This window comes from Metarhizium album (assembly GCF_000804445.1).
Source record: "Metarhizium album ARSEF 1941 chromosome Unknown scaffold_7, whole genome shotgun sequence".
Classification (NCBI taxonomy): domain Eukaryota; kingdom Fungi; phylum Ascomycota; class Sordariomycetes; order Hypocreales; family Clavicipitaceae; genus Metarhizium; species Metarhizium album.
Window position 1 is genome coordinate 849,755 of NW_024467581.1, and position 23,671 is coordinate 873,425.

At 49.3% G+C, this 23,671-nt stretch overlaps 6 protein-coding genes across 6 annotated transcripts; 3 read left to right on the forward strand and 3 right to left on the reverse strand.

Annotated features, from left to right (window-relative positions):
- Nucleotides 1-117: 117 nt before the first annotated feature.
- MAM_03711 (uncharacterized protein) lies at nucleotides 118-646 on the reverse strand (the record flags this gene model as incomplete). The annotated part of the gene is made up of 2 exons (XM_040822510.1): nucleotides 118-334; nucleotides 414-646. 2 exons carry the CDS (start codon nucleotides 644-646, stop codon nucleotides 118-120), a joined length of 450 nt encoding a protein of 149 aa, XP_040679653.1.
- Nucleotides 647-2,010: 1,364 nt separating this feature from the next.
- MAM_03712 (VelB) lies at nucleotides 2,011-3,822 on the reverse strand (the record flags this gene model as incomplete). The annotated part of the gene is made up of 6 exons (XM_040822511.1): nucleotides 2,011-2,269; nucleotides 2,330-2,666; nucleotides 2,751-3,016; nucleotides 3,084-3,163; nucleotides 3,220-3,274; nucleotides 3,344-3,822. 6 exons carry the CDS (start codon nucleotides 3,820-3,822, stop codon nucleotides 2,011-2,013), a joined length of 1,476 nt encoding a protein of 491 aa, XP_040679654.1.
- A 1,676-nt stretch (nucleotides 3,823-5,498) lies between these two features.
- On the forward strand, nucleotides 5,499-6,542 carry MAM_03713 (ATP phosphoribosyltransferase; the record flags this gene model as incomplete). Its single annotated transcript, XM_040822512.1, has 2 exons — nucleotides 5,499-6,048; nucleotides 6,172-6,542. 2 exons carry the CDS (start codon nucleotides 5,499-5,501, stop codon nucleotides 6,540-6,542), a joined length of 921 nt encoding a protein of 306 aa, XP_040679655.1.
- A 3,001-nt stretch (nucleotides 6,543-9,543) lies between these two features.
- MAM_03714 (cation channel family protein) lies at nucleotides 9,544-16,671 on the reverse strand (the record flags this gene model as incomplete). Its single annotated transcript, XM_040822513.1, has 6 exons — nucleotides 9,544-10,042; nucleotides 10,139-10,228; nucleotides 10,285-12,047; nucleotides 12,131-14,509; nucleotides 14,571-16,259; nucleotides 16,564-16,671. The coding sequence occupies 6 exons, from the start codon at nucleotides 16,669-16,671 to the stop codon at nucleotides 9,544-9,546; spliced, it is 6,528 nt and encodes a 2,175-aa protein (XP_040679656.1).
- Nucleotides 16,672-17,107: 436 nt separating this feature from the next.
- MAM_03715 (PHD-finger domain-containing protein) lies at nucleotides 17,108-18,820 on the forward strand (the record flags this gene model as incomplete). Its single annotated transcript, XM_040822514.1, has 6 exons — nucleotides 17,108-17,263; nucleotides 17,335-17,429; nucleotides 17,491-17,608; nucleotides 17,663-17,773; nucleotides 17,826-18,433; nucleotides 18,532-18,820. 6 exons carry the CDS (start codon nucleotides 17,108-17,110, stop codon nucleotides 18,818-18,820), a joined length of 1,377 nt encoding a protein of 458 aa, XP_040679657.1.
- Nucleotides 18,821-20,988: 2,168 nt separating this feature from the next.
- MAM_03716 (High mobility group, superfamily) lies at nucleotides 20,989-22,248 on the forward strand (the record flags this gene model as incomplete). Its single annotated transcript, XM_040822515.1, has 2 exons — nucleotides 20,989-21,009; nucleotides 21,064-22,248. 2 exons carry the CDS (start codon nucleotides 20,989-20,991, stop codon nucleotides 22,246-22,248), a joined length of 1,206 nt encoding a protein of 401 aa, XP_040679658.1.
- Between the last annotated feature and the right edge of the window lie 1,423 nt (nucleotides 22,249-23,671).

A 23,671-nucleotide genomic window follows, 5' to 3' on the forward strand; every position in this document is an offset into this window, starting at 1 on the left:
TCACGACAGAGCAAAACGGCCACGTTCTTATGCATCAGTGATGTCATTTCAGAGCGTGAAGTATCCTGGGCATATAAAGCCTATTGCAAGAAAAAAAAATAAAACGGACACACAGTCCTATGCCTTTTTCACGAATAGCCAATTCTTGCGTTTATGGGAAGTCGTATCGGGATCCGGACTCGTAGCGGCGTCGCGTTTGGGAGCATCATCTGCCACGGCTTGTTCCCTGCTAATTTTACGAGCTAGCTCGCTCTCGCTTTCGTTTTCACGAAAAACGTTGCCTGCACCACCACGACCGGAGTGCTGGGCACCCGCACTGAATCGTCTTGGAACCCTGTCGAAAGATTGCTTGTGTAAGCTGACATGGTCGACGTTGGTCTGCAAAGGGAGCATGTCGCATGCTGTCTACTTACGCTCCAACATCCTGTCGCAGGCGAGTCTCACAGGGGTCGTCATTTTTGGCCATGTTTCCTGTGCCACCGCGACCTGTGGTGACGACTGGCTTCCTTAGCACTGGCGTCTCGAGGTCCGATGCACTCAGTTTCGGTGACCGAGAAGAGTCGAGCATGTTGCCGGCGCCACCACGACCGTGAGATGACAGCTGTGATGCCGTTGGCGATCTGCTGGCTTCATTTTTCTGTGCCATGCTTTCGCTTCTTGTAGGCAAAAAATTCTAGCAGCCAAGGGAGGAACTGAAGCTTGAGAGCGTTAGATTGTCGGTCTAATTGATTACGGTCATCAGGCTCTACAAGGTCCGATTTGGATGGGTAGGAAAACTTTCTTCTTGGAACAAGGAAATAAGGTTCGAAAGAGAGGACCAGTAGACCGATCCAGATATATGGCAATGATACTGCAGGTCGGGTCTGTTGCCAGGAACCGGATTTGGCCGCAGGAGGGGAGGGTGACAGGGTTCAGGAAAACAACCGATGCGCGCGAGTCGCGGCGTTTGATGCAGACAGTTTCAAAGTTGGTTGGAGAATGCCCTGCGCGTGCTCTGCTCTGCTCTCTTCATCGGTTTGGTGGTTGCTTTGGCCGATTCAGCTATTTGCCACAGTGTTCTTTGGGACTAGCGCTGTGAGTTGTCATTGTAAGTACCAGGCTTAATTAAGTACGTGAGCTCCTAAACACTGAACCCACTCGACCTCGACTCACCTATACTTTGAACATGTAACTGGTGTGTTCCTTGGTTGTTGAAATCATGGGAACAAGATAAAGTTCGAGGCTCTGTGGATGCCACAAAAGGCGGCTGAGGAGCACTATCGGAGCTATGGACTTGGTGTTTTACCTGCTGTTTTTAGATCGGATCGGGCGAGACCCCTACGTCCCCGTATTACCTGGAATTGAACGAGCTTGATAGCCTATCCACGTACCGACGTGTCTGGAATTATCGAACGGTCGTCTACTCATTTCATGCGGATTGTCCCATGTGAAATAAAAATGTTTCACCCGTGAATCTAGGAATGTACCTTGGCAGGTCGCGAGGAGGCGAGGCCTGCCCATCTGTTGTGGACTTGAGTGCCCGCGAGGTAGACTATACTTTTTTTGGCCTTTCGAGCAGAGATAGCCCGACGGTCTACCATTTGCTTTCGGGATATCTTACACCACTTATGTCAACCAACCCACCGATGAATGGAAGTGAAGACGCTGGGGAACAGTCCGGTTGATAATATTTTCCCTGCGCCGTAGGACAGAAATGAATAGTGAAACGATCAAGTCCGCACACACCTTCTCTTCCAGCAGCATTTGTTTATTTGATAGCCCTCGCGCAACTTACAATTCCAATGAATAAACATATAGGCTTAAGCTGGAACACTCCGTAGCCGGCTTACTTGTGTCCCTAGCTCGCTTTGCATGTCTATTACCCTGGAATATCCGCCTCCCCGAAGGTCTCCAAGCGGCCATAGGTGCCTGTAAGAACCACCTACAGCACAAGATGAGCAGCTCAACTTGTGGACTCTCTGTGGTATGTTTTCTCCATTCGTCTCTCCTCGCGAGTTGTGGAGAAGGGTACTAGTCACCATAATCGTCGTCGTCACCGCCTTTAATATTCGAGTCCTTTCGGATTGGTATTTTGATTCCTTGAGTGGCAAATGTCTTGCTCAACGCTGTACTTTCACACACGCCGGGGAACTTCTTGGCCGAGTAGACATTGAAAACATCGCTAAAACAGCACGCCAAAATTGGCGCCCTGTTTTTGTTGATCTTTGGTGCACCGGTATCCCGAGGGGTGCCGTCCGGCGGCCCGACATTGACAAAGGAGAACCGCAAGCTGTGGCCGTACAGTTAGGATTGGTGCCTTGATAACAATGCATAGATCAGGTTTTCGTACCGGAAGGGGCCTTCTGTCCTGACACTGAGATCTTGAAGAACAAACCATATTCCGATACGGTCATGAGTGTCACTGAGGCGGAATGCGCTAGCTGCCAAGCTGCCGATAAGATTTCGAGTAAACATGCCTTGTGGCTGTCCGCCAACCATTGCCATCCTCGCTAGGGAGTTGTGGTCTTGGACATAACCGGATAGACCGGTAGAACCATTCCGCGTATATGGAGAAATATTCGACTGCGAAGGCAGTGGTGCGACACTGCCCTCAGGGCGGTATGACTGATGGTGAGGAAAATATTGCTGCGGTGGGCCGTACGTGCCGTTTGAAGGATAAGATGGGGCTGTGAACGAAAAGAAAATGCATTCAGATGTATCTACTTCCACGCTGTCATTTGGTAGGGGCAAGACAAGAAAAAAATACGTACCTTGGCCATATCCACTTTGTATCTGATAATCCTGACCGTAACCGACACTGGGGGACGCATTGTACGCTTGGTCGCGATTAGATGGAAGGACAAGTTGCATGTATGGCGCCGTCCCGGTATCACCAGCGTTCAATGTGGTATAAGAATAAGGTGTTGTAGAAGAGATCGAAGGACTGCCCGTGGAAGAGCGAACAAGGTTGACCTCTTTGGTGCCGTCTTCATTCCAAAGATCAACGTTGAGGACAAACATGGAGTGGTCAATGTCACTAACCAAAGGAAGTGTGAGTTTGGCGACATCTTGGGGGAAGCTAGCTCACGACAGGAGAGACGCACTTGCAATCAATTTCTTTGCCCGTGGCAATATCTGTGATGATGAGACGGACGCACGGGGGTGGAGTGATTGGTCGTCGGTCCTATATCTAGTTAGAGGGCCAACAAGCCAAGGAGAAGGGCAACATGATGTCTATACCTTATCGCCGAACCCGCACATTCGCGCTCGCCGAGGCTGTTGAACAACGTCAAGTCTGTGAGCACATATCAGTATCTTCCATTATATTAGAACTCAAGCAAGATCGACCTAGTATAGCACGTACTGGTATTTGCGACCGGTAGCTTCATCAATCTTTGAGAACGGGCTCAACATCTGCTGGGAATTTCCAAGCGGTTTCCCCACGGCTGCAGATGTTACAGCACCCGCCGAAGCTTGCTGTGTGTCATCTTGCCTCGAAAGTGAGGGAGGTTGCATTTGCGCCGGAGAAAGTTGGTGTTGAGAGAGCTGCGGATGAGACGACACATGGTGGGAGAGCTGATGAGGTTGTGTGTTTGGGTGCGAATGCTGAGGCGGCTGATTTTGTGGCTCGCTGCATGGTCGTTGATGATGCACATCGTGAGGACTGCGCTGTGGAGGATGAGGCTGCGGCGGCGGTAGTTGTTGATGCTGCTGCTGCTGCTGCTGCTGGTTGTGGTGACCGTGATAACCATACATCGCATGGCCAGTGGTCTGGTGGCTAGAGGCACCAGTTGAACCTGGGGGCGGGTACGAGCCGCCTGGAAGAGGCAACTGCTGCGACATGTCTGAGGGAGGAGGGTACGTCGACCCCATTTCGCCTAGGAGAGGCTGTATTCACACGAAGCGTTGCAATATTGAGCAGGAGGGTGACAGAATTAGACAGTCTTGAAGCCGTGTGCGCAGCCGCGAGTTGGAGGTTTGTGATGTCACGGGACAAGCGCCGCCGTCCAGATATTGGTGAGCTTGGTGAGTGATTGATAGTTGAAGGGAATTTGCCGCCTTGGCGGGGCAGACCGATCAGGCTTCGACCTGGGCAAGGTAAATGGGAAAGACCTCGTAACTTGGGTCCCGTGTCGCGAGAAAAGGCGACAAGAAGGCGACTTGCGTGGAAGGAAACGAAATATAGGGTCTTGATATCATAAATGGTTTGATTCTGGGCAAATCCGGCCGAGTCGACACATGCAAGTTGAACAGGACCCTCAAGGAGAGTGTCCACAGCACGCCAAGGCCAGCCGACTGAACAGGGGGCAGCAGGTGCTGTCAACGTGTGGAGGAGCGAGACCTGTAGTTACTACGTACCTAGTTACTAGCTGGCTTCGGGAGCAACCATGTCTTGTCGGAGGTGGCTGTCCACAGAATGACGGAGCCGCCGAGTGTGTGCGTTTGGTCCCGCACTTTTGGAACTTTGAAAAGATCAATAATGTCAGGTCGAGTTTTCGACTTCTGAAGGATCTGTAATAAGAGACTGAGCCCGCCCGACGTCTCCGAGTCTGGTGCAATCGGAGCACTCAAGCTCTGGAATGGTACTGATTGGACTGACTCTGGAGCCAAGAACGGACATCAATGGATATGCCGTGATCGCCCAGGCTGTCAAACCCGACCTATATTACATATATAGAGTACTCCGTACGTCTGCGCTCTTTGACATCGCACACTTCCCCTGAGCCCTGAGAACTAAATAATTGGGCGGACTGACAAGTAGCGTTAGTTAATCCATACAGTATGCTCATAAGTATTCCATCTTCTTCAAGCCTCTCGACGTTTGGCGGAGTGGTCGAAACGCCTTGACTGTAGTCTGGTATTGCTACCTCCACTGCATGCGCCAACCCTCATTGTTCCTTCAGTGTCGACGGGCGGTGGTTTCTGGCTGGTCGTGCTGACATTACCCGAGTCCCCACCAAATACTTAAGTACCTAGGTGGGTTACAGCTTCTTACGAGTCGCTACCAGGCCTATCCTTGAAATGATTGGATCCAGTCACCCCGTCTAGTCATTCTTCTGCGCCGACCCGCATTCGGGTCGGCTGTAATATTGGGGTGCCGCAAAGGAAGGGGAAAAAGAAACTGCCAGGCTGCCCGTCCCTGCGCTGGCTGGGTCGATTCCCGCTCCACGACTCGTCAACATCTTGCGCGACTTGGGCTGCTGGTGCGCTTCCATCTGCAACAGAATATGGATCTAGTCAATAGGTACGTACGTACGCAAAGTCATTGAACTCTAACTTGGTGCGGCTTTTACGCTTTGCTGCCCATCTTCAATCAAGCACCTGTCTGTCTTGCTTGCGGAGAAGGCCGCGTCCACTGTGATGCCTTTGCTTAATGAGTCTTGTGACACTGACCTTTCCTCAACACAGCCTCGAGGGTCGCCTACTGTTCGCCGTGCCAAAGAGTGAGTGTAGCTGTACTTAAAGATTTGCGTCCGTCCCTAGCATAGTGATCTTATATTCTTGAGTGGCTGACTCCCATGGATGTAGAGGGCCGGTTGAACCAAGCTGCGTTGAATTTGCTGGAAGGTGCCGACATCCAATTCCGTCGCGAAAACCGACTTGATATCGCTCTCGTCAAAAACCTGCCAATCGCCCTCATATTCTTGCCTGCAGCGGACATTCCAACCTTTGTCGGCCAGGGCCGTGTTGATTTGGGCATCACGGGATGGGACCAGGTCAAAGACCATGATGCATCTGTGCGTGCCGTCACAAGTAGCGGTGTGGATACTGACGGGACGCCGGACTGCGAAATGGTCATGGAACTGGGCTTCGGCGCATGCAAGCTTCAAGTGCAAGTCCCAGAGAAGGGCAAGTACATCACCGGCCAGGACCTTATTGGCAAAACCATTGGCACCAGCTTTGTGCACCTAGCTACCGAATATTTCGCACGACTGGAGGCGAAGGATGCCGGCCACGATGCCCTATCCGATTCTACGCAAAAGCTGCAGACCAAGATCGTTGAGCTGAGCGGCAGCGTCGAAGCTGCCTGTGCCTTGGGAGTCGCTGACGGAATTGTTGACCTCGTTGGTAAGTTTGGGATGCGAAGTGCCTGATAAACATCACCAGCAAAAACGTCCTTGGATGTCTTTTGTGGCCATCCTTGTGCCATGTGATTTCATACAAAGAATAGCGTTGACATGCGGCCTGCAGAATCCGGCGAAACCATGCGTGCTGCTGGCCTGAAGGCTGTAGATACTGTTTTGGAATCGACAGCTGTGCTTGTCAAGTCTCGGGCACCGTCAAACGCAGACATGGTTGACCTGATTGCTTCGAGAATCCGGGGGGTCATTACTGCGCAACAGTACGTATTGTGTCAGTACAATATTGAAAGACGGCGGCTTCCCGATGCAAGTAAAATCACCCCCGGGAAACGAGCGCCGACCATTACCACTCTTGACGCTGAGGGATGGGTTGCAGTCAGCTCTATGGTAGAAAAAAAGAGGATTGCCCTCGTAATGGACGACCTGACCCGGGTTGGCGCCCAAGATATCCTCGTCCTGGACATCCACAACACGCGATGACACTGCGCCGTTTGGCCTGGCAATGATTGCTATCAAACCGCCTTTCGTTCTTGGCCAAGTTTGTCGGTAGTTGTGTCAATAGATGAAGAACCCAAGACTAGCCGCCTAGCTGTAATCGTATCATACCTGGGCTGGCAAGAGTCGGGGAAGCAGCGCTGGACAGACCGTGGGACCCTAAACTGCATTCCTGTCCCAGAATTTCACATGCTGGAGCCGGGCCTGACCATCTAATTGACGCATATGACCACTGAATTCTACCTATCATCTAGTCATCTGGAGAGTGATGAGGACTACGTGTCTACCGAGCATACATACCTGTAGGGAAACAGCCGCTTCGTAATGACGAAAGTCATCTCATCTGCCATCTGTTGCCACAAGGTAGGCATGTAACGAGCTAGATCCCTACCGACTTAGGTATGTACTCGGGTAGATGTTATCATATATGTAGGCTTCCGGGCACACGGCTGGTACCATGACCGCGAAGACTCCGCATCGAGTCCTCTTTGCCGTGGAGAAATGGCCAGTCCAATTGCGAGGTGAACAGCAGTCGGCCTGTCCATAACACGTTGCGGTAGACTGCACCATCTACAAAGCTTGAGAGCAGAATTGAACTGCAATTAATGCCCTCTGGGGATCACGAGCACCATAGGGTCGGCAAGCTTTTGACATCAGTTGACGTCCTTCGCATCAATCGATTCAGTGCCGCCAGCAAGGCTTTGCCTACTGACGTACCTAACTGAAGGGACCATGTGAGCACGAACTTGGATTTGACGGCCAACTGAAGACCTAATCACCTTCCTTGTAGCAATTTTCGGAACAGACACAAGCACAGCAGTGGAGACTTTGCTCGGCACTCGCATTCTTGGCCGGCATGTCTCTTTTCATTTTCTGGTATATCACGAGAGTAAGAAGAATGTAGCTGCAACAAATTAAGTTGGAGACGATATCAAACAGGCTTTTGTTTTATCGTTCCGTTGATTATATTTACATACCGATCAAGTATTGGTGCGTACTTGACTCTGACAATGTCGTAATTGTATCTTGCGGGGGCAACTGAGAAAGAAAAGAAAAAAAGGAATCGGCGCCCGGACAAGAACAGGACTCTCGCAAACGCGTCAATGAAACAATGCCTCCCAATGAAACGGAGATCGTGGACCACTCCCGTCAACGGCCGCCAACCAGGCAGCTCCCATGTGAGGAGGCTAAGCCTATGTTGCATTAGAATATTGCAGTATTGGCCTCTCCAATTTCCATCCGTCCCCAGCCGTACGGAACAAAGCTTCAAACAGCGTTTGGTTGAATTCTTTCCTCTAAGCTGCTCCAATATACCAAGGGACGGGGTTCCAAAACGCTTAGCCCTGTAGAAAAGCATCTCCTCTCTTCTTCAAGTATGGAAACAGATGATTGTCGAGACAGGATACGGTTTAAAGTGGTTCCTGCCGAAGCTAGAGCTTTCGAGAGACTCGGCTTGTTTGTGTTGTCTTGGGAGGAAGCTCTTGACTGGCGTGACCGGCTTGAAAGCCTGCGACTTCGAAGTTGAACATCCGAAGTGGAAGGTTGACATCGAGGTGTAGACGTCATGATAATTAGAGAATCAAGGGCTTTGTTGAAAAAATACAAAGAATAATGTCGCCAGTGACAATTAGAAGCGATATTGGAGCTATAACCTGCTCCTTGGTAAAGGTCCAGTAGGGCTGGTCCCGCTATACAGTACGCCGCGTCGCTCTCCGTTTCCGGTTTCCGGTATGGGACGAGTTTTTTTTTTTTTTTTTTTGATAGCTAGGCGTTGCTTCGAAAATTCGGAAGCTAGTTGCGCAGAGTGTCAAATTCGTCTGTGTTTCGTCAATTATCGTTCTCGAGATGGTCCAGCAAGAATTGGGACAATTGGAAGATCGCAACGACTAGTGGTGGATGAAGAAGAAAGAGCCCGCAGCAGCAGGGGTTTGTTGAATAGCTCGTGGTTGGTCTTTATGCTCCTGTCCATCTAGACGAAATTTATTGAATTGAAAAAGGGTCTTACCGCCGCCTAAGGGAGGGAGGGAGGAATCTTTTATTAACCGCCCAAGCGTGAGACGGCTTCCCCAAGCACAGTACACACAATGCAATGCCCAGTGAGCATATCCTTCCCTTGACCATCATAAAATTTGGGCTATTGGCAGGAGCTCGAATAGTCCGACGTCTAATGCCAGAGGAATACCCTGCTCGCCAAGGGGAGCATGAATGGATGTGCACCACATATTTGATGTCCATTTTGGTTTTAAAAGCCGCGAGACTCCCGTCACCACTGCAAGATAAAATCACAAAAAGCGTAAAGGTCGTATCCCTGTACGAAGCACGTTAACTAAGCCCTCCACACACTTTTACATGTGAGCATTATGGGCTGAGCGGCATAGGGCATTCAAACACGTTATCATCCCCTGGTCGGTTTCAGGGTTGCCCTACAATCAGGAGACGCGAAAACCCTGGCCTGGCCCCTGCGATCACCAAAAGCTGAAACCAGCATCGCTTCTGTGTCGCATCAATGGCATCAAAGGGCACCCAGTGGTCGCGCACTAACTAGGAATTGATATGCACGGCGAACCATGTAAAAAAGAGTCATTCCCCATGTGAACGCATTACAAAATGAAGACACGTTGAAGATGGGCATAGTTGAAGACCTCGCATAGCCGAATCTTGTCCGAGGACATAAAGTGCGCCTCGATCTGGTGTCACTGTTGCTCCCATTTCGATGAGGTTACCTCGTGTGAACGTCACACTTTGCATGAAATTCATGTGTCCAGGCATGAAGTTACATGACATATCAATAATTTATGGCTCCACTATGGTCCGTCAAGACGCCGCGCTTTGTCTACAAGATTGGAATGGTAAGAGAATAAAACTAAAATAAAGTAAAAAATGTTTGTCTTCATGCATCTACGGAGTACTACGTACTTATTGCCTGCCAGTGTTCTGTCAGGCACAAACCCCCCCTTCACAAGTCATATTGCGGCTGGACTTTCGCTTACCTAAGATCCCCAAAGCGGTATGCTCCCCTGTTAGGTCGTCGTAGCGTCGCACTCCTCCTAATACTTTCCATCCAAATGGAATCATCAAGTATATCGCGAGCTTCCACTGGGCTGGTTGCGCTTCCACCACGGCTTGCTTGGGGCACATCTTGGATCTGAAATTCGGACTCGTAAAGTTCAAAACTAAACCCGGAGCCGGTGTCTTCACGCGGAGCAGAGGTTCGAGATGTCCGAGGTTGGCTGAGAGGGTGCTCGTATGCCGTGTCGTGAAGGCTAAGGTCAGTTGACTCCAGAGTGACTTGCTGGCCAGCTCCTTCTTCTCGGCTCAGCTTTGTCGACCGAGGCTGCTGTGTGAAGGTCATAGTCCCTCCCTCGTTCGACTCGCCACCAGGCTCGTCATCCACGAGGATGTGCGGTATCGTGAGCTGGGGAATCGCCGACATCCGAGACGCACGCTTCTCCTCCATGTGCTTTTTGAATCTTCTTGACCAGTAGCTGGAATGGACAGAGTTAGCTCATGCACGCTGTTGGGTTCTGCTTTCGGCGAGTTCCCTTATTTCGTAGGTTTTGGGCGAGCTGTCTGTCACTTACAGTGTATCAAAAAAGCCTTGGACCACCTTGCGCCGAATTTCTTCATCGACACGTTGCAACCGAGCTCGGCGTCGTAAAAATTCCTCGAGTCTATGCAACCCGTCAGCGCAGCTTCAAATACATTAGGCCTGCGAGTAGCGTCCTACTTTAAGCTCTTACTGTCATTGATAATATTGTAATGGGCAAGAATCAAGAGGACATCCGTAAAAGCAATGCCCCTGTCTGGATCCGCGGATACCAACACTTCCCCAAAGAAAACCTTGAATCGGCGGCGACGCTCGCGAATCCTTTGTACGTCAAGTCTAGCCAGTCTCTGATTAAGCTTGGCTATGTCAACGTCGTTGTAAAAGTTTGCCGTCGCAATAGACATGTGACGGGCTGGTTTGGATTCGTCGCGCACATCCTCCAATATTTGTCCGATGGAGTCCTCCGGCTGGTAGATTCGCATTTGAAATACGCCTGAGAGCTCTGCGAGCAGGCGTGGAAAGAGTTCTTTGGAGATGAATCCAGTTCCCGCAGGGTCCACGCTGCGCCACGCTTCTTTGAATCGTCGTATCTCGTCTCGGTCAACAACCGCCATACCGCTAGAGCGTTGATAGACGTAGCTGAAGCTTTCATAGATCAGAGACACGAATAGGTTCACAAATATATACATGCTGATGATATTCCAGGCAACGAACAGAAAGCGAGCCCACCCTTTACTGCCGCAGTCGCTGTCGAAGAATTTGTTCTCCTCTACACAAAGAGGTGGTCGAATTTCAGCGTAATCCTCCATAATTTGGTTCCAACCCTCTCCCAAACTCATCCTGAACAAGAGTATCAAGGCTTTCGGGACACTGCGGAAGTTGATGTCGCCAGTCTCTTGGTCACCAAATCTGGTAAGGCTAAATGCTTGCGTCATTGCGATGGCAAACACGAGAAAACATACCAGCCAGGTGGCCAACAAATTGCTTATAATCGGCAGGCTGGCTGCGGCAGTCTTAAATAATTGATCCAGGGCGTCGTTTCTTGGTATCAAGAGCAATACAATCGCCACAAGAAAGAATTTGTGTAATTGGGCCGACGCATCAGCTGTAGCGTCGGCAATCATCAATGCCAATGTAGACACAAATGCTCCTGAAACTGCGATGAGTGAATAAAGGTCCCAGGAGCTTTTTCGAAAACGGGCCCATCCAAGACCAATGACTCGAATGGCAATGTTGCTAATGTACGTTAGAATAAAGAGAAGGAATACAATTTCTCTCACTTTTGTCCACCAGAATGGCTCTGAGCTGAACTCGGTCATCAGCAAGCCAAGATGAAACACTAGCACGACGGTAATGGCTTGATACCATTTACCGCGTTTTTCAATGGCCCGTTTATGGCACCATTTCTTCCAGCTCTTCTCACTTTCCCTGTATGAACTTTTGGACGGCGATATCTGTCGAAGAAGTTTGCGAAGCTCAAGCCAAGACCGCTGTTCTGCAGTCAGAAAGGCGACACCTGTTTGTTCGGTATAATTCCTCATAAAAACAGAAATAAACAGCGTTAGGACAAAGACTGTGGCCATCAGGTTGAAGATGACGAAGAAGAGCGCGTTGCCCTGGGCGACAAAGGGTTGAGGCTGCATTCCTTTGCCCACGATGGCTTGGGCAGCAAACGACACATCAATCCAACCTTCCTGACTGACAATTTGAAATAAAGTGAAGAGAGAAGATCCAAAGTCGTCAAACTTAAAATAGGGATTGGCCGCAACACGGGGGGCTAGCATATTCCATTGCGGGTTGAAAGGAGTGCTGTCAAACTCGCCAAAACACCCATCAAGAGTAGTGCTGGCGCTGGAGTCATTGCACGTAATCATTAGACCGTTGAAAAGGTTCAAACCATATATGGCAAATGGTATCAGCAATGAAAGCGATATGAGGGCAGCCTAAGTCGAGACATTAGTGCTGCTTTACTCTCCAAGACTAAAGGGGCAATACGAGCGCAGACTAAAAGACCAATGGAACCTACTCCTATTAATTTCCACCAACCAACGATAATGAGCGAATGGAATGTATCCCTAGCGCTGTCGCTGACGTTGAGAAGTCGGAGTGCTCGCAAAGCCTTGAACGCGCCAACAGCTCTCGATATCGCTCCATCATTAATTAGAAGCGTGATGACATTGATCCATAGTGTCACAAGAACAATGCCATCAATCATACCCCAGGAGCTGCGCATATATGCGTTCGGTGTCCAGAATAAACCATCCGCAATCGCCTTGATAGCCGCCTCAACGGTGAAAACCGAGGTAAAGGCGAGATCAGTCCAGACGTACCAATTCCATGTGTTTGTACTGTGATTTTCTCTGTACTCTTTCTGGTAAAGCGGTGTTGTAACACAAGCCAAAATTACCATTGCGACGACGACGGCGTATACAAATGCTGAGAAAACATACCAGGCTACTTTGTTGGGCTGCACGCCGTCAAACCGCTCAGGTCCTCTCGCAGGTCCAACTAATTTCTGGCAAAGCCGTCGAAGGGTATGTTTCGGCTTGAAAATATACAGCGAATCGTTGTATCTCGGATGCCGAAAGAGATATTCTCGTTGGGCCTTTCTTCTTGCGGATGTTGCTGAGACGGCTTGCCGGGCCATTTGACGTGGATCAAGAGCATCGTTTGGACCATCGAAGCGGATATTGGCGTAAAACGGGTTTGGCTCTTTATTCTTTAACTTGCTCAGAAGGCGCTTCCAGTACTGAGCAATCATGCCCGGGTTGGCATGATTACTAAACAATGCCGTCGTGCTTCTCTGTGATGGTACGGAGACTGCGTTTTCATGCATTGGGTCTGGAGACTCGTCGTTTAGGAAGTCTCGCACCACGGCATCTTTCAGGAGCATTTCCATCATTGCTGGCCCATAGTCCAAAGGATCCCGACGACGACGAGATTTCCCTAGGCTAAATATTGTTGAGAGTGCCAGGTTGCTGGGGTTGTGTCCGAGTTCCTTTCTCTGTAGAAATGCTTTGACTTGTTCGAGCCGTTTCTCGTCTTCTGAGACATCAAAATTTTCTTGAATGACGGCGATGAACATATTGATCAGAATGAAAAAGGAGAGAATGAACCAGCCTATGAGAAACATCGCGCCGATCCAGGCAGTGTGAAACCTCTTCGAGTAGGACGTGACGTTGTACAAAATTTCGGTCCAATTCTCGCTTGAAAGAATCTGATACATACCCAGAAATGAATTGTATATTGTAAAGAATGATATTCTGTTCAGTTGACCATCCTCTGTGTACTGAGGAATCTCGCCACGGAAAAGTTGTGAGGCAAAGATGGCAACTAGGAATGTCATCAAGAATACAAATAGCATCAAATTGGCAATACCAGCAGCATTCCCAAGCACAAGTAGAATCAGTTTCCGAGTGACGGGGATCGCCAATACAATTCTGTAGACTCGAAGAATTTGGAACACGGTAAGCCATAAATATGCCCTAGTGTTTGGAATCGGCGGTACAAGTATGATCGTCGTTACAACCGCCAAGAACAGATCAAAAATGTTGCGCCAACTCCGGTAGAATCCACGCCAGTCCGCAGCAAATCTGATTGAGACTTCAATATCGAGAAAGAGGGTTGCAATAACCTCCGCTGTGTGAATGAATTTCTCTCGAGAATTTGACATTCTAAAGCTGCGCAAAGACTGGCAAAGTAATGCGAAGGTAATGAGTAGTACCCAGAAAGCCTTGGTTTGGTCATAAATTCGATGTAATCGGGATTTCCGGACCCGTTCCTCTGGTCGAGTGGTCAAAGCTGGCTCACTGTCCGCAGTGAAAGCACTCGACTTGCTCTCTTCACGGATGACTTGGAATGATGAAGTGATGACTGCAATGAGCAAGTTTGTCAGCCACAGCAGCATGATCATGATCCCAGCTCCAAAAAACAAAGCGGCTTGTAAGTAATCAGATGCCATGGTCTGGTACATCAAGTCGGAGAATGTGTTCGCGCTCATTATTACAAAAACAAGCTCCAGGGAGTTGGCAATGTTATCAAAATTAACAGTACCCTTATGTGGGTTGTTTTGCTGGAGGCAAAGGGACCCTCGAGGGCAAATGAATCCCTTGCCATCTCGAGCCCCATTAACCAAGCTTGCCAGCGATTCGGTGCTTCCGAACTTCACCCAAGGCGATATTTTGCCAGTTTGATTATCCAAATGGCCTCCGCAGAACTGGTTCCCATTGGTAAATGCTGCCGTCAGATTTTGAGGGTCGGACGGGTCCAACCAAACACATTGGCGCTTCAAACTAGACTTGAAGCTCTGAATACCAATGATTGCGAATAGTAGCCAGAAAAATACGACCAAGAACGCAATTCGAACGAGAAGAGGAGCGGCTTTCTTTAAACTTCTCAAGATAATCTACATTGTAAGCAAACTTAGAAAGCTGGCTCACATAGGGAGAGCATGGAAAGACTCTTACCGCAGTACCATGGGTCAGTGCCAAGAGTCTCAATATTCGGAGGCAACCGAGCATTCTGAACAAATATATGCGGTGCTGACTTTCAATTCCTGTTATGCCAAGTAGAAATGCAACCCAAAACGAGACAACTGCCACAAAGTCCAGGCGGTTGAAGGAGTGTCGCAAGAAGGCACGTCGAGCCAGTTGATACCGCTGTTGCTCTTCAATTGTTGAAGGAAGCGTTTGCATTATGGTGGTGAAGGAGCGGGAGAAAATAGAATGTTGTAGCTCCGTCTGTGAGCTGCCTATGACGGACTTCTGTCGTTGGGGCCGAAAAGCGGTTCTGTATTGTTCCACAATGGCTGCTCGAATGCCCTTTTGGCGGTCTATTGTGCTATACTCTGGAGCATTAAGCAAGAGCCCTGACACAACAATTCGGGCAGCAAGTTCTAGGGTGAAGGTGACGAAGAGTCCAAGCATAATCCAATCAATGGCATGTCTCCCCCATCGGTCTGGACGCTCATTTCCCGCAACAAAGACACTTGGGGCAGCTTCCACTGCCAAAAGAATGGCCTGAAGAACGATGAGCGCGAGAATGAAAGGCTCAGTGTATGGGTTGACCAGTACGCCACACAGCCAGAGCCTGACTCGGCTTTGCGGAGAGAATATGCCCAAGGAGCGGCCTTTAAGAGGATTTGGCCGAGGGCCACGGGAGGGCGAGGGGTGGTACTGGTTGACCGCGTCCATCTTCTCTGGCACAAGCTGCGTTGTCTGTAGTCGATACGTCGTATCGCCAAGCATAGAGGCTCCTGGACTCCGCTCACGGCCAAATCTAGATGCCACTGGCGACCGCGACCGCGGCCTTGATGCCCTGTGATCTGGCAGCTCACTCTCTCCACTGATGTTGACCACTCGCTGAGACATTGCTCGAACAATCGAGCCTGCGCGGAGAAGAGCGCCTGACGGCGACGTAGATCGAGAAACTCTGTACTGGCCGGGGTCCAAGTTGCCACCATTGCTGGCATGTCTGCCTCGTGAAGTTTCACAAGAAGATTGGCCACGGTGTCCAAGGTTGTTTGACTGACGACTCATAGCTGAATTACAATCGAAGTCGGACACAGTTTGAAAACTGCTTCGAATGTTGGCGTCGTGACTATCAACTGGCATAGATCCCGATATTGGCTGTGCCCCAGCAGTGAGGGGCACCCGGTCGGAATCATCGTACTCGGTGCTCGGCGGTTCTTCGATATAGGGCGACCCTGAAAAGATACTGGCAGAATGGGACACATGAATGCCATGTTCTTCTGGGGGAGATGTATGAAAGTCTGGCGGAAGGGCGGCTTGCAGAACAGTTGGGTTTATAGGTGAGCTGGAACCTGCCCCATCGTCGGATCGGCTTTGCGAGGTATACCAATGTGTCGGGTTTGTAGGAGTACTACTGGGAACTGCGGGCGAACATCCATCATCGGCTCGATGATATGTATGCTCATCCTGATGACTGGGTGGTAGCCAGTCTGCTGTACCGCCTAGGGGGGCTGAGAGGAAGTCCTGTAGGGGAATAGAGTGACGACGGCGCGCCTGGCTGCCGTCTGAGCGGTTCGAGGACATGGACTGCGTAACTGATGGTGGCTCGAAATCGACGTAGATGGTGTAGTCAAAAAGTCGAACATCATAATCAAAGGACTGCGCGTGTCGAACTTCCGGGGGACGCTAGAAGCATCATCAATAGTTATCGTAGCCTTGATAAAACGGCAATGAGAGGAAGCAGCGTTGCGGTACCACAATTTCAACAGTCGCTTTCTTCGCTTTTCCAATGGTGCTGGGGTTGCAAAGTTGTGCGGAGCGGAGAATAGTGGAAGTGAGAATTGACGAAAGCTAGCTTCGGATAGACGGTGTTAACTTGTGATGTCGCTGTTGCCCTCCACAACGCACTGCGGTTAATAACGTATGTGCCTATGCAGAAGACTCTCCGACATGTAGAAAGATTTTGCAGGCTAAATGCTAAAACGCCTACAGCGCGGGTGATGAGACAGTCTCGTACGAGCTCTCTGCCCCTTGGGACGTGCAGTTCTGGCTCACGACTGGACAGGTTGGCATTTGATCGTGGCACTTGGCACCACATTTCTTCCTGCAGGGCATGCTGGTTTGGCGCAGCCAACGTCAAACCATTTTCTATTTATCTAGCAACTAGTTACCTCGCAAGCTCTCTAGTCACACCAATATGTCTGCCCACATATGTATGTACCTACCTAAGCACGCAGTTTATGTCCATCTACGAGAATACTGTTACGCGTTGACATCGCTTTCAGCATTTGAACGTACCAAAACTTCACTAATTGTGCTCAGTAAGCTTTGTGGGGCGTAAGCCTTTGGAGCTTTGCCTCTGTACGTTATTAATGACTACCAGTTGGCGGAGCCCAGCCCACTCGATGGTGACCCCTGTCCATTTTTTTCACGATTCGCATCCATAACAGACTGACCTATCCAGCAACTGCAACTATTATCATCCAGTTCGTTCAGCTTATTTGGCCCTGTCGCTACGTGGCAGAACATTCGCTATGCCGTCGAAAAAACGGGCAACGCATAGCAATAGCGGTGATGAGCCGCCATCCACCTTGCATCGTATTCGCAACATGTGGCAGTTCGCCAACTTGTGTCAGTGGATATACATGTTTGGCAAGGCTGCGAAGATTGATGACGCGGTCGATATCGAGGTACGAGCCTATGTACGCGACAAAGTTGCCACGGGATAGTATCTAACCAACCACGAACTCTCGAGTATTAGGAAGTCGAAGCAGATTGCTTAAAACCACAACCGACCCTGCTCCCAGATCTTGCACTGGCTTTGCTCAAGCTGGTGTCCACGCATCGTGGACTGACGTGAGCTCTGAAACATTCAGGCTGCCGTAAAGCTTTCAATATGCTAATTTGTTCCGTCAAGTCCAGATGTCATGGATGATCACCTTCGAAGGCAATATTTAGCTAAAGCACCGAGACAGAACCCGTTTGGCAGCGAGACCGATCCTGTTTCTTTTACCAGCCTGGACGTCTTTACCAAGGTAAGAAGAATTAGATTAGCTGTATTTTGACACTGGAATCTCGGCATTAACTAGCGTTACGAGCAGATCAACGTTCTGCAAAAACTGACGCAATGGACGATGGTACATCCGGAGCGCCTGCGGGAGAAAATGGCAGAGCACAAGGATACTGAGCAGTCTAATTGGGTACTGAACCTCACTCAATTAAAGAATTATGGCATTCATTAATTGACTCTAGCGCATCGAACCATATGGATGGGACAAACACGACCGAGTGTATTATGTGTTGGACGACAACAGAATATACCGATTTACAGAACCACAAAGCCCTGGCCCGCAACTGAAGCCCAAAAAGATGAAGCAGTACCGGATTGGTCGCCGAGCGAGCAAAAGACGACACACGGCATCACCCAGTGAAGGCGGCGGCGAGGATTTGAGTGACAGGCAATATGATTCACAGCTTCCTGAAGATGACCTTGGTGGAGGGACTTGGGAATGCATTGCCATCACTTTGCAGGAAGCAAGGGCCTTTGTAGAAACATTGGCAAAAACTCGTGATGGAAACGAGAAAACACTTCGAAGACAACTCGAAACACATTTATTACCAATCCTTGAAAAACAGGAGGAAGTAACGAAACGGAGAGAACTACAGCGAGAACGCGAGTTGCTAAGCCTGGCAAAGATGGCAAACGCCAAAAGATCAAGCCGAATTGCCGACAAAGCAGAAAAAAAGAAAAGAGATGTCGAGGAAAAAGAGGAACAACGCCAGAAATTGGAAGCTGAGAGGGCTGAGCACCGTGAGAAGATTGCCCGGCTCAAGCTTGAGAAAGAGCGCGATTTTCGCATGTATGCTCGCCAGCGTCGCCTAAAGGAGAGAAGCCCGTCGTGTGCGCCATGAAGAAGAGCTAGCGCAATTGTCCGAGGATAGCAAGCATGCTCCGCAGACAGCACGTATCTCCGAGCGACGCCTTCATGCCGAAATCCAGCGAAATCAACAAGCCCTACAGGACATTGGGCAAGAGGATGATGATTGGGTCTTCGATTGCGTTTGTGGATTATATGGCCAGGTCGACGATGGCACTCATAGCGTTGCCTGTGAATCCTGCAACGTTTGGCAGCATAGCAAGTGCCTGGGGATCTCTCAGGATGAAGCAGATCAACGCGAATTCCGCTTCATTTGCTTGTCTTGCAGGCGTCGAGAAGATGACAAAAATAATTCGCCGAAGACTATAATCAAAATCAAAGTTCGACCCTCAAAGATCATTTCGATCGCTCCAGTAGGAGTGGATGCATCGAAAGAGTCAAACGGGAAGCGAAATTCGATCATCCAGTCTGTTCAGGACCAGTCAACGGAGATCTCACCATCTTTGGCGTCTCAAAGAGAAGCCCAGCGCGGCGAGCTGGGCATAGTCTCCAATCAAACACCATCTCAAGCGATGGCATCCAGATCTCCTTCTATGAGAGATAGTGAGCCCAACAGGTACCTACATTCTTCGAACAAGGCCCCCCTCGATATTTCAGACTTTACGGCGCCATCTGAAAATCAATCTTCCGCTACTTATGGTTCTTCTTCTGCAAAGCAGGACATTACCAGGCACGCACAGGTTGGAGGATGGTCGCAGGCCAGTTTGCCCATTGTGGACACAAAGGGTCCAATAAATGCGGCTGAAACCCTTTCTTCAGCACCTTGTTTGGCATCGACAGAGAACGAAGACTCGGCCCTATATCTCAATCAAACTGATGACTCTTCTTTACCACAACAATCACCAACAATCCTCACCCCAGTAAGACACACAAAAAAGAACAATCTCGGTTCATGTAAGGAGGCACACGTGGAAAGAAATTCCCTATCTGCGCCTGATTCACTACCGGACTCTATTACATCATTTTCAGCCACACCAGGCTTTGTATCAAAGCCAATAATGCCCAACGAAGAACATGAGGCCGGTTAGATGTCACAATATACAGTGGGCTTGAAAGCAAGTTTCAACTGCTGTGACTATCTGCATACTCGTCAAATGTACTTAGTGCAGAGGCCGATGTGCCTCTGTGAGGTTGCAGACAAATTGGCTAGCTAAGATGTCAACACCGATTTCACTTTTTCTCGACCTGTTTCGCGTTATCACGGCCCTATGTTCTTCATCAGCATATCATCAGTCATGAAGAGAAGAGGAGTCGATGCAGGAATACGAGCTCTCGCAAATTCGATTCGTCCAATAAGCGAGTCCTCCTGCATCTGCTCATACATCGCTTTTTGTCTCGATCAGTGAAAATTCCTAAATTTCGCCTTTTATATCGACCGGTTCTCATCATGCGTGAAGCCATGTGACTCGGTTTACAATTTTAGTAATACTCGTGCTATAAGGTGTGTCCGCTCCGTCTCAGGCTATTCTGATGCTTAATGCTTGACAATAATCTGTCTCGACTCTTCATACCTTCGAAGTGAACTTCGTTATCTCAAAGACTATTATTTAGGATGGCAAAGCCGGATAAATTGGGATGTTTCACATGCTCTGCGCAACTTGCGGTCAGAGGGTCTCAGTGAAGCAATTGTGACTTCATATTCTGACCACATGCTATTCGCGCAAAATACATCGCGCTTTGATACTCTCCAGACCCCGATGGTTGACTCCAAACAAGGGGGCGCCTTGTCGAGGCCACGAGCTGGCACTTGGTCGAGCTGGATTGTCCGCATGGTGGTCCGTTTCACAGCGCACAGTCCACAACGGTGTGTTCTTTGTGGCCGCATGCGGCAGAATTGTATTTTTGAACATGAAATGTTTCTTCTGCATAGAACTATCGAGCAAAGGCGAGGATGGTGTCGTTGGTGTTCCGGTAGCCGAAAAAGCTTGTGAAGGCCAACAATACAATGTCGCAGAAAGGCTGACCCGTCAGGGCTATATTTTCCTGTTTCTTTCCTGGTTTCAACGGAGGTAAATATATAAAATGAACGGAACCTCCTGATCCTCTTTTTATTTTCTTGTGCCTACTGTGTAACTTATTTAACCAGCTTCTCGGCCAGCTAGCTACTGCTGGCAAAACCCGTCCTCTCCCACGAGGTTTGAGCCGAGGTGCCGTGGCTACGAAGCCGAGAATTTTCTCAGATCTCACGCGTCTGAGTTAACAATACCTGTTGGGACAGGTGCTTCAAATATTAAGCCGACTTCATTATCCTTGGTGGCTCTGGACTGCCAACCTGCTAGACACTTTCCAAAAGAGTTTATAATACCAGAAGCGAGTTTTGGCAAGATCCGCCGAGGGGTTTCGTACAGCGAGCGCACACTCACCATATGTAGGTCTATTATATGTCATTTTTGGATTAGATTTGTTATTAACAGACGTCAGATACTTACTTCTAGTCCAGAAAAGGTGGTAGGGAATCCTTCCGTTCGTGTCCAAGCATGAACTGTCAGCCGCAACAGGTCGGTAGCGTAGATTTTGTCGAGATGTTTATACTTATACTTACTAATTCTCAGATTCACGATAGTGGACATAATCTCGAAATGCCATCGATGACAAGCCCTGAAGTTGATATCGCAAGAGATAGAAACAACATGAGGACTGGGAGGGCCACGCCAGCAGGAGTCTCTGAGCGCGCCAATCTTTCACGTGCTTCAATGACGACCCGAAACGAACCCACATCGTCAAAGTCACTTACGACCGGCCGCGATTCATTAATTACAGTGCCATTATCGTCAGTCGCCAAGGCTCACCCCCACGATTACATCGACCCTGAAGAGTATGCAAAGCGTCCAGTTGAAGAGCGCCAACGGAAAGCAAAGGAGGAAGGGAAGGTGTCGAGACCATTGAACTCGTATATGCTGTATCGAAAAGCCTTCCAGCAAATTGCACGGCGAGTGCTCAGCAATGACCAGCAGCAATTTGCTTCCCAGATTGTTGGTATATCATGGAACAATTATGAGTCGAAGGACATCAAGGACCAATTCAAGGCTCTGGCGAAGATCGATAACCAAATGCATCGTAAAGCATTCCCCACTTATAAATACACTCCTACTCAGGGAAGGAAGCCAAGGAGCGGCGCACCAGACTCAAAGAAACTGTCAACTGCAATCGAGCGCCGGGTATGCCGACGATTTGGTAACAAAGACGCCTATTCTCATGGAGCTTCAGGGAAGAAACTTGTCCGACCAAATCATGTCGAAGCGCTAGGACAGCATCAATCTAGCGAGGGAAACATGGACATTAAGTGGTGGACTCAGGAACCCCCCAGTTTCGCAAATCCTTTGATGCACCACGGTAGACATGATGATCGCTTTGAACAGCACTTTACTACGGACTCGATGTACTTTGAGCCTCAATATCCCGATGTCCTCGATGAGGCTCCTTTCAGTCAACTGCCAAGTCAATCAGAGCCATTGGCTGCTAGCCCGTGTGCCCGTGTCGGGGCCGGTTACATGGACCCCAATCTCTTCAAGCTCGAAAACATGAGCATGGCCCAGAACCCTGGTTCATATATGGAATGGGGGCAACCTCAAGAGGCGCAAGTAGTTCATGACTACCCTCCTCTTACACCTGACATAAATGCTGGCCAGGCTAACGACCCCGGATATGAAGGGCCGGAAGAGTGGTCAGTTCAGCATCTTGATGAAGGACAGAATGCCTTCGGCTGGCATACAACCAGTGAGCAGAGAAGCAGATAAAGACAGCCGTGGCATAATGATGAGTATTATAAATGCCTATGTATTCAATTTAAAATATTCTTCTTCAGTTCTAGTTGTCCACGTGTATTTAGGAATTGATTTATTCATTGTGATACCAATTGCTGTATCAGCCTCATCAGTTTTTCTTGAACAGCGCACTCAACCTCCCTGCAGTATGTATACCTACTGAATTTGGACGTCTGTATGTTAGGTCAGGCGCCACCATTCGTCTACTTACCTACATTTAGGTACCTAGGGTATTATGAGCTATAATTAGTACGCCGGCGCAGCGCCCTTTCTCATGTCATAACTTCGAATAATCCCCGGGCTCTTAAACACGGCATGCCATGAGACCAGAGAGCTCATTTGTCAGTTTATGCTTCTGTCGCTTTTGGTTAGGCCATGAATTAGTAAGCCGCATGGGTAACACTTGTTCCTGTGGGGACCGGCCGTCGCTGAGCAGGTCAGCAGATCGTCCCTTGACACACGGACAACCCTCTGATGTCGCCAAAAAAAAAATGGCATGGACTTCGAGAATAGTAACTTTCGCCGGGCTACTCCTGCTGATACATGCGTATGTACCCATTGAATTATTAAGCCTAGATATCTCGGCTAACGCCCCCAATCACAGTTGCTACTCGGCACAAGAGCACGCGGCCATCTCGTCGACATCTAAAGCCCAATCCCTAGCCCAGCAGCAGGGAAGAAAGACACTACCGATTGATATTCGTGTAGAGACAGTTGTAGCAACTTTGATTGTATGCCTTGGTATCGTCACTGGGTCGGAGAGGCTACACCCTATACGGTGGCGGGTATGGGCCGGGAAAATCGAATGTGTTGGGAGAACAGGCTATCTCGATGGCAACGGGCAGGTGGACAGAGATTTCCGAGGAAGCCCGTTCAGCATGCTAGAACATCGCCCCAGCTTTCTCGATATTCGCAGGCAGCGTCTCGCCTTTTCCAGGTGGGCAAAGGCTAGGGATCAACACTAACGCAAGGCTTTGTTTGATGGTTAATGCTTCACTGTGGAGTCATCTATGTTTCGAACATACTCGAAGCATAAGCAGCTTCACGACCAAATATCCTTCTCTCCTCCACATGGGTGAACCTGCCGGCGGCAAGTGTTGGAGTGCTATTGTGATACTTTCCCTACTTTTTTCTTTTGGAGTCATGCATACATTACAACATCTTTGCTCCTAGATACAAACAAAGCGGTTCATATCTTTCAGCATGACTAGTCTGAACTTCTGGGTCAATCCCTCCAATATTATACAACCTGAGTGATTCTATCTACGTAACGCTTATGCCGTCGTGAACCCTCGATGCTAGCTTCTTTTTACCCGGTTGTGTTCGCGAGGAGTTTATGGTTCATGTGTCCCCTAGCTGTGCAATTCGAAAATACTGAAGGTATAGCTTGTCCTAG